Source organism: Protobothrops mucrosquamatus, unplaced genomic scaffold (assembly GCF_001527695.2).
Source record: "Protobothrops mucrosquamatus isolate PMUCROS unplaced genomic scaffold, P.Mucros_1.0 scaffold_298, whole genome shotgun sequence".
Classification (NCBI taxonomy): Eukaryota; Metazoa; Chordata; class Lepidosauria; order Squamata; family Viperidae; genus Protobothrops; species Protobothrops mucrosquamatus.
The window spans coordinates 516,025-526,424 of NW_015386374.1; the positions used below are offsets into that span (position 1 = coordinate 516,025).

Sequence of the window (10,400 nt, forward strand, 5' to 3'; positions counted from 1 at the left end):
GGGGCTGCAGAATCCGCTAACAAAATGGTGGAACAATATCTTAGATGCTACGTTTCTTACCAACAGACGAACTGGACTGACCTCCCTTTTGCGGAGGTGGCGTACAATAATTCTGTGCACAGCAGCACTGGCTGCACGCCTTTCAGAGTGGCCACAGGAAAAGAGTTCAGCCCAATACCTGAGTACCTCAGGTGCCCTCCACTTCCCAGACACTTGACCAATGGGTGAGGGGGTGGGAAGAAGTTTGGAGAAACACAAAAACTGCTTTAAAAAAGACTTTTGAAACCTATAAAAAGCAGGCTGATAGAAAGAGGGCTCCCCAAAGAACATTCCAAGTTGGGGAAAAGGTTTATTTGTCAACTAAATATTTATGCCTCAAATTGCCCAGCAAGAAATTGGGACCAAAATTTTTGGGCCCTTTCCCCATAGTAAAGATCATCAATCCCGTTACCGTAGAACTAAAACTCCCTAGACTTTTAGGGAGAATTCACCCAGTCTTCCATTGCAGCTTGTTGAAACCTTATCGGGGCTCCACTTTAAGACCTCCCCCAAAGAAGGCACCTGGGCCCCTCGTAGTTGCGGGACAGACCCACTATGAAGTGAAACGTATTCTTGACTCTAGAATTTTTAAAGGGAAATTGCATACCTAGTACAATGGAAGGGATACCCGTTGTCCGGATGTCAACGCTGTTAATATGGGATATTATTGCTTTGGCAAGATATACAGAACTGTCTGGTATTTTTAGAGTTAAAGGGAAAGGGAGAGAGATTTATAAGGAAAGCCCGGGAAAAGGAATAGAAGTGAATCTTTGCTCTCTGGGCTAATTGGAAGATGTGACTTATGACTGCAAAATAAGGGAGGGGTTTAGCAAGAAAAGTTAGACGCAAGCAAGAGAAATTCAGATTCTGGCACCCCATTCAATATGTGCCGATAATGTGTCCATGATTACAGACTTTTTCAGAATAAACATGCCTGGAATTTCCTTGAAGTGTTCCACACATACTCCATTATAGCTTCCATAGATCCCGGTTTGGGTTCTTCTTTCTCTGCATCTTTGTCTGGGGGGGGGGGCAGGCTCTGGATTCTTCTTGGCTTTTTTCTTACCTCCCCCCCCCCCCGGGTTAAGGTGACTTTTGGGACTTTCTCCTCCCAACCTTCCTTTTTTCCAACTCCGAATGACCATCTGACTCGATCTTCTTCACCAGATGGTCCAGCCACTTCCAGGTCCCTGGAGAGGCTTTCGCTGGCTTCAAGGCTGAGGAGGTCTTCGGCCCATTGCGCTGTCTGGAACTCCTCCATCAAAAATTTGGTCGCAACTGCCCCGGTAGAGCAGTTTAGTTCTCCGGGTTGAGTACTATGCAGATCTCGCCTTCTGTCAGGACCCACTTCAATTAATCACCCAAGGAAGCAGAACTCTTGAAACAGGCATTGTCTCAAAAGGAACTTTTATTAGGGACTAGTGATAGTAGGGAGTGTAAGGCAAGATCTGAAGAAAAGCCCGTGTGAATTATATAATTAAAGCCAGCAATATGCCCCCTCCCACCGAAGTCATAATGTCCATTTGAACTCCAGCCAATCCACAGGTGGTTTGATGGCCGGCTGACTGTTACGGTAGGCGTGCATCTCAAGGTCTTCTCCAGCTTTCGTTTCCTTGCAGCAGTCTCCTAGATAAGGAGACACATTCCTTACTCAAAAGGAGGAGGCCAGACAAAGAAAGAGGAAAGTGAAAGTTACCAACATAATCCCCCATGTACCCCCTCCCCCCAACAGAATGGCAGGGCCCAAAAGAATAGAGGAAGAAAGAGAGTAGGCGAGGGGTTTTAGGGTCTGACAGATAGATAGGATGCAACCCTGGATTATTTCACTGGAAGAGATAGACAAAATATTCTTTGTTTTCATTAAGACAGATATAGTTATTCTTTAGAAATGTTGTTCATTATATGTAAAAGTATGTCTCTATGTTAATTCATTGCTTGGTTGTTTTTGTTTATTTAGAAACCTCTAAGAAGAATAAACATTGAGGAAATTAGTAATGATGTGCTAAATCCAAATTTGATATCCACCAGAGAATCTGAACCTATTCAGTCTGTTTTTGATAACCCAAATGAAACACAGGAATTAATATCTATAAAGAATCAAAATGAAGATTTCTCTTCTCCATCTGGTACTCTCAAAGCAAAGCTGCTGAAAATAGAAGAAATTGGTGATGCTTTGTTGACCAAGTAAGCTTATATTTTTTAGAACAGAATATTATCAATTTTGTTGTGTTCAAAGGCCTTTTAAAATAAATATCCTATGCATGAATTTGTGCCAAAAGCATATTGTGATTTTCTTACTACTTTTTGTAACCCTTTAGAATTATACATGAGTTTAAGGATCTAGTTCAATGTTTCAACTGCTTATTTACATACCTACAGTTTTAGCATTTATTAAGCTTAATTACATAAGGAAATTTGCATAATTTGCTACACAAGTGATAATTTAACATTTTCATTCTTTCAGAGATTCTAATGTACTTTTGATTATATGTGTGTGTGTGTGTGTGTGTATGTATGTATGTATGTATATATAACCATATATGTATAATCCTAGTAAGTGTACAATGTTTGATAATAGGCTCCAGATTCAATGGGTAGAGAAATTATATTTCTATTCACAGAAAATGTCTCCAGAGGTGCAGTTGCATCAGGACATAGTACCCTGTACTCTGAAACAGGTAATTGTATATATTTCCTAATGCAAAATATTTATCCAAACAGATATTCTCTGTCTTAATATTTTTAGATCTGTTACCACAAACACTGTGAAAGAAAAAGCATCACTTCAGCCTTGTGCTATAAAAAAACAAGCTAAGACAGAAAATTGCATTATTTCTTCTGTGTCTAAATTTTCTGTGCCTCCAGTCCCTGTGAATTCTTTCCAACTTGAATCAGATTTCCGAAAATTAAAAGATTACCCCGATCAATTGTATACATATTTGAAGGTAAGATAACTCATTCTTTCTATGGTTTATGGTCACTAGTTTCTCCTAAATTTGGGGCATTTAACAAATTTGATTTTGAGAACGAGTTTGGTCTGGTGGTTAAGGCATCAACTGGAAACTGGGAGACTGAGTCTTGCCTTGAGCACAAAACCAGCTGGATGACCTTGAGCCAGTCACTCTCCCTCAGCCATAGAAAGTAAGGAATTGCAAATCACTTTTGAAATCTTGCCAAGAAAGCTGCAGGGGCTTGTCAGAACAGTTTCCAGGAGTCAAGACTGATTTGAAGGGATTCAGAAAACAGTATTATTAAGTATAGTTTAATAGTGTAAGTATACTGGCATTTTTCTTTGAGATAAAATTACATATTCTATTTTATTTATCTTATATTTTTGTATTCTTGAATTACAGAATTATTGGGATTCTACTTTTAAAAAGTAGAATGTTTCATATTAAATTCTTTATAACAGAGCAAGTTTATTGTATCAGTAAGTAAATGGCATATTTTAGCTCAGAGACGGCAGAGATAGTTACAGTCTACAAAAGCACTTTCATGAAGTCCATTTTTGGAGAGCCCTATGTTCTCTTGTAGCTGGAAGAAATGGGCTGTCCAGTTCCTCAGTAGTTTGAGGTACGGTACTTGTTTCTTTATCTAGTCCCAAAGTTCTGAATTATTTTAAGGTCCATACTTGGATTCAGACACTCCAATTCTGACAGTAATACCTCAGTTAAATAGATTTCATCAGCCTATAAAGCTGCTGTGTGTATATTTGGAACAAAGTTAAAACTTTTGTATTAAAACTACTGCAATGGATCTAAGAGATAATTAAGTTTCACACATGTATACTCAAAGCAAGCTTCATTTGTTAATGAACTTAGGCTGAGGGGAAGCAAAAAATAAAGCTGAATATTTCTCTTCAACTAAACTCAGCTGTAATGGTTTATTTATGAAATTTAAACCCTGCCTCAATCCATTTGGACTCTAAGTTGTTACAATGTATAAAATAAATACAATAATAGCATTATAATAATATAAAAATAAACAATATAGAACAGAACAGAATAGAATTTGTTGTTGTTAATTGCGAAATTGTGTCCAACACATCGCAACCCCATGGACAACATTCCACCAGGCCTTCCTGTCCTCTACCATCTTTTGGAGTCCACTTAAGCTCACGCCTACTGCTTCAGTGACTCCATCCAGCCACCTCATTCTCTGTCGGGACCTTCTTCTATTGCCCTCAATCTTTCCCAGCAGTAGGCTCTTCTCCAGTGAGTCCTTCCTTCTCATTAGGTGGCCAAAGTATTTGAGTTTCAACTTCAGGATCTGGGCTTCTAAAGAGCAGTCAGGGTTGATCTCCTCTAGGACTGACCGGTTTGATCGCCTTGCAGTCCAGGGGACTCGCAAGAGTCTTCTCCAGCACCATAGTTCAAAGGCCTCAATTCTTTGGCGCTCAGCCTTTCTTATGGTCCAACTTTCACAGCCATACATTNGTGATCTTGGAGCTCAGGAAGATAAAATCTGTCACTACCTCCATTTCTTCCCCATCTATTTGCCAGGAATTGATCTTGGTTTTCTTAATGTTGAGTTTCAAGCCAACTTTTGCACTCTCCTTCACCCACATCAAGAGGCTCTTTAGTTCCTCTTCACTTTCTGCCATTAGCGTGGTATCATCTGCATATCTTAGGTTGTTGATATTTCTCACGGCAATCTTAATTCCAATTTTTGATTCATCTAGCCCTGCCTTTCTCATGATGTGTTCTGCATATAAGTTAAATAGGCAGGGCGACAGAATACAGCCTTGCCGGACTCTTTTCCCAATTTTGAACCAATCAGTGGTTTCGTGTCCAGTTCTCACTGTTGCTTCTTGACCCGCATATAGGTTTCTCAAGAGACAAATGAGATGGTCTGGTACTCCCATCTCTTTAAAAACTTGCCATAATTTGTTGTGATCCACACAATCAAAGGCATTAGCATAGTCAATGAAGCAGAAGTAGACGTTTTTCTGGAACTCCCTAGCTTTCTCCCTGATCCAGCATATGTTGGCAATTTGATCTCTAGTTCCTCTGCCTCTTCGAAATCTTGCCTGTACTTCTGGAAGTTCTCGATCCACATACTGCTGGAGTCTAGCTTGTAGGATTTTAAGCATAACTTTACTTGCATGTGAAATGAGTGCAATGGCGCGATAGTTTGAACATTGCTTGGCTTTGCCTTTCTTTGGAATTGGAATGTAAACTGACCTTTTCCAATCCTGTGGCCACCACTGAGTTTTCCAGATTTGCTGGCAAATTGAGTGTAGCACTTTTACTGCTTTGTCTTTTAAGATTTTGAATAGCTCAGCTGGAATACTGTCACCTCCGCTAGCTTTGTTGTTGCTCAGCTTTCCTAAGGCCCATTTAACTTCACATTCTAGGACAGTGATGGCGAACCTTTTAGAGACCGAGTGCCCAAACTGCAACCCAAACCCCACTTACTTATTGTCGGGTGCCGGATGGGTGTGGCCCACTGGGTGGGCGTGGCTGGCATGGGCGTGGTCTACTGGGTGGGCATGGCCAGCTCGATGTCACTTATGTCAGGGTCACTTGTGCGGGCCTGGGCAGGACTGGGGCAGATCTGAGGGTCTCCGGGGGAGGGGTGGTGGGACCGGGATGAGCGCCAGGGCATGGCCCACTGGAGAAGCCTCACTGAGCCTCAGGCAATGCAGGGGGCCCCTGGACTGTGGCATGGACTGCCTGGAGCCCTGGGGAGCGGAGGTCAAGCACCCAGCCTGGCCCTTCAGCTCCCACGGCACCAGGACCCCACAGCCCTACCTACTCTAGCCGCACTTCCCTGAGGGGGTGCCCAGCTACGTTTACCTCCTCCTCAAGGATACTGCTTCTGTGCTCGCTCTCCTTGGCCAGGCTGCTCATGGTGGGTGCAAGAGGGCAAAGTGCGTGGGTCAGAGGGAGGCCCACTCACTCTCCATGCGAGGTGGCCTGGCTTTGTAACCAAAGCATCCTCAGCAATAGGATGGGAGACCACCAGGGGATGGCAAAAGGGCCACAGGGCTGCTGATGGCCAAGTGCTAAGGCAGGACTTCCCTCAGGCCCTCCCTCTCAGGCCCTCCCTTAAAAATTAATTAATTCATTAAATAAATACTGGATTTCAGGACCTGTACTGATTTTCAAGACACGTAGGGAAACCAATCCAAAGTAAGCAGCAGGTTGCCTAGAAGAAAGCTCCACTTTGCAAAAGATGAGAGAGAGAGAGAGAGAGAGAGAGAGAGAGAGAGAGAGAACAAAAGATGAGAGACAAAATGTACCCCACTTTACATCTTAAGAAGACAGAACTCTTGGAATATCTCTTCCAACAGGCATCTTTATTAAGAGAAGATGATTGCAGGCGTTCTATACAGGATCTGAGGGGCCAACCCCTACCAAACTGCAATGAAAAATTGGATGTGTTTGCCTAAGATTTTTGGGTAATTCTAATTCCACTATTATTGGGTTTATGATTCTTTTAATTGAAAAAGGCCCTATATATTTCGGTCCAAGTTTTTTACAGGGTTGTAGGGATTTTAGGTATTTTGTAGATAAGTACACCATTTCTCCTACAATGAATGGTGTAGGTTCAACCCTTTTTTTATCGGCTTGTGCTTTGTATGCCTGCCTGGCTTCGTCTAGTGCTTTTCTAACTATTGGCCAGGTGTTTTGTAATTGTTCCATCCATTCTTTTAGTGATGGGATCGCCGGTTCGTTTGGGGTTAGTTCTGGCATGGGGTTGAAACTTTGACTGGTAGCTATTTGAAAAGGAGTGTAACCTGTGCTAGAGTGGACTGCATTATTGTAAGCAACTTCTGCGAAAGGGAGTAGGTCCGTCCAATTCGTTTGCTGAAAATTAATAAAGCATCTTAAATATTGCTCAAAAACTGAGTTAGAATGTTCTGCTTGTCCATTTTCTTGTGGATGATGGCTAGATGTCAGTCCCTGAGTGGTCCCTAAGAGGGATAAAAATTCCTTCCAAAATGCAGACGTAAATTGCACTCCCCTACCAGATATGATGCATTGGGGTGCCCCATGCAATCTGTAAATATGCTGGACGAAAAGTTTTGCTAAGGCTTTTGCGGTGGGAATCTTTTGGCAAGGGATAAAGTGCACCTGTTTGGAAAACAAGTCCGTGACCATCCAGACAACAGTATTCCCATTGCTTTCTGGTAATTTCACTATAAAATCCATGGCTATTTCCCTCCAGGGGGCTGAGGGATTTGCCACTGTTAGTAACAGTCCGGGCAATTTCCCTTGCAACCTCTTTGCAGTTGCACACTTTGGGCAGCTGGCCACGTAACTTTCTATGTCCTTTTTCATGGATGGCCACCAAAATTGCCGTTTAATTAAGTGTAATGTTTTTACAAATCCAAAATGCCCTGCTGATTTTGTGTCGTGGCAAAGTTTCATGAATGTGACTCTTTGGGTTGTTGGTATATCTAACTTTTCCCCCACCCAAGGCAGCCCGTCTTTCATTGTGCACACGTGTTTATTTTTCTGGAACCATTCATCTGTTTCCAAACTTTTCCGGAATTCAATTCCTGTTTGGCTGCCCAGCTGTGGTTTTAATTTAGCTTGGGCTCTGGTGGTTACTGGCGCTTCCAGTTGTGATTCTACCATCATCAGTTTAGAGTTGGTGGCTCGCGTGCTGTTATATTGGGGCATGCGAGACAGTGCATCTGCCAGGAAGTTCTTTCCCCCCGGCAAATGCTTGAGCGTAAATTGGAATTGGTGAAAATGCTGGGACCAGCGGTCTTGCTTGGGGTTGAGCTTCCTGGGTGTTTTCAAGGCTTTCAAATTTTTGTGGTCTGTCCACACCTGGAAAGGGATTTTGTTGCCTTCAAGGAACTGGTGCCACATGAGTAATGACCAATGTATCCCGTATGCCTCTTTCTCCCACACGGGCCAGCGCTGTTCCGTTTTGGTGAGTTTCTTGGATGTACACGCACAGGATTGCAATACCCCTTCATCGTTTTCTTGTAATAGTACAGCTCCCACTGCCACATCACTTGCATCCGCCTGTATTACGAAGGGCTTATCCATGTCTGGGTGCCTCAGTACTGGTTTGGCAGAAAAAAGTCTCTTTAATCTCTCAAATGCCGCTTGGCACTCCATTGTCCATGTTAGTGGCTGGCTAGGTTTTATTGAGGATGCTCCCTTTGTTTTTAGTAAGTTCGTGAGGAGCAGGGCTATCTGGGCAAATGAGGGGATGAATTGGCGGTAAAAGTTTGCGAAGCCCAGGAAACTTTGCAGTTGCTTTCTTGTGTGGGGTGGTGCCCATTCTAATACTGCTCTGACCTTCTCTGGGTCCATTTCAATGCCCTGTGGGGATATGCAATAACCTAGGTAGTCTATCCTTTTCTGGTGGAATTCACAATTCGAGAGTTTGGCATATAGGTGGGCGGCTCACAGTTTCTTTAAAACCGCTTTGACTAGGTTGACATGTTCCTCTTTTGATTCAGTGAAGATAAGAATGTCGTCTAAGTAAACCAGGACCCTCTTAAATAGGTGCTCCCTTAGTATGTCATTGATTAATTGCATAAATACTGTGGACCCCCCTTGTAATCCAAATGGCAAAACTTTGAATTGGTAGCACCCCATTGGGCAGTTAAATGCGGTCTTCCATTCATCCCCTTCCTTAATTCTCACGCGATAGTAAGCTTCCCTTAGATCTAGTTTAGTAAAAAAAAAATTCCCTTTCGAGAGGTGTGACAACATGTCCTCCATGAGGGGTAGGGGATATAGGTTGCTTTTACTGATTGTATTCAGGAGCCTATAATCCACGCATAAGCATAAAGAGCCGTCCTTCTTCTCTCTAAAGAGGACCGGGGCGGCCACTTTTGGCTTGGCAGGTTCGATTAACCCCCTTTCTAGGTTTTTCTTTATGAATCTTTCCATTTCCTCCTTCTCCTTTGGGCTCATGGAGTATAATCTGGGCTTCGGGAGTTTTGCCCCAGGCTTGAATTCAATGGCACAGTCCGTGGGTCAGTGGGGGGGGGAAGCTCATCCACCCTCTCCTCACTGAAAAAGTCCCTTTTCCTCTCCCATGGATGCTTTTTCCGTTCTTAATTTTGGTAACTCCCCTTGGGATTTTAAGTCTATAGGGTCCCCTTTCGGAAAATTGATTTCTGCCGTTCTCCAATTCACCCAGGGGTTCCATTTCTTTAACCATTCTATCCCTAGGATCATCGGGCATTCCATGCCTGGGGTCACTACAAACGTTATGTCTTCCTCATGTTTGCCCAGGGAGAGGTGGATTGGTAAAGTGGCTAGGGTAGCTGGCACCCCCCCTGCTATGGACCCATCTAACTGGCCAAATGAGATTGGTTGTTCCAGTCTCCTCGACGGAATGCCCAGATTCCCCACTAACGTTGGGCTAATGAGGCAGCGGGTGCAGCCAGAGTCTATTAAGGCTTTCACCTTCACAGCTTCGGGCATGGGGGGGAATTAATATAGTCACTGTCTTGAGGATGGGTGCAATGGGTCCACTTACCAGGGGTTTGCCCTCCGAGCTGTTGTCTGATGCATCCACCGGTCCTGCGGTGTAGGCTAGAGTTCTTTCCCCACGATGGGCAGAGGTAGGGGATTCCACAGCCTCCATCACTCTCATGGCAGGTTCTTTTGGCTTAGCTGGAGACTTTCCGGCTCTGCTGGCCGGTGATCTGTCTGGGTTGTGCTGGGGGGCTTTTGAGCGGCATTCTACAGCCCGATGATCCCCTCTCCCGCACTTGAAACACCCCATTTGCTTCTTGGCCGTAGCCAATGGTTTCACTGCTTCACGTGTCAACTCAGGCGGTGAGTGGCTCCATTGTTTTCCTCAACGGTGCCTCTTCAGTAGGTCCATCTCTGCTTCCTCTGCCAGGATGTACCATTCATCAAGTTGGTGTGGGTCCCCTCGGGGCAGGCAAGCGTCATATAGGTCGTAGTTTAGTCCGTCTTTGAAATGGCTAAGGAGGATGTCTTCCGGCCAGTTCAGTTTGCTGGCAATAGCCCGGAATTCTTGCGTATATTCGGCTACCGGGCGTTTGCCTTGCCTCATCGTTTTTATCCTTTCGTGGGCTTTGCAATCAGCCAAGGGGGTACTCAAATCGCCTTCTCAGAGAGGACATGAAACGATTGAAGTCATTGAGCTCTGGGGCATTGGAGTCGTGCAAGTTCACCACCCAATCTGCGGCCGGCCCGTCCAACGCAGATTGCACGATCCTGATACGGGCTTTGTCGCTGGGGATGTGCGCCCATATTCCTCCATGTAGCTGAGGACTTGGGTTAGGAAAAACCCCAAGTGTGTCGGCTCCCCCTTGAATCTCATGTCCAGCGGCGGGAGTCTTTGAATGGATCGGTGCCTTCGTTGTCAGTGGTAGTGTCTTCCATCCAGATTGCCATCTGCGGGTCGGC

The 10,400-nt window shown here is 44.2% G+C and overlaps 1 protein-coding gene across 1 annotated transcript in view; it reads left to right on the top strand.

The window, feature by feature from the left end:
* The window catches only part of RPAP3 (RNA polymerase II associated protein 3), a 39,831-nt gene that overhangs the window by 15,789 nt on the left and 13,642 nt on the right, over nucleotides 1-10,400 (top strand). Inside the window, exons 13-14 of the mRNA XM_015832076.1 lie at nucleotides 1,997-2,223; nucleotides 2,786-2,984. Of these exons, the coding sequence (XP_015687562.1) occupies nucleotides 1,997-2,223; nucleotides 2,786-2,984 (426 nt within the window). The remainder of the gene's footprint in view (nucleotides 1-1,996; nucleotides 2,224-2,785; nucleotides 2,985-10,400) is intronic.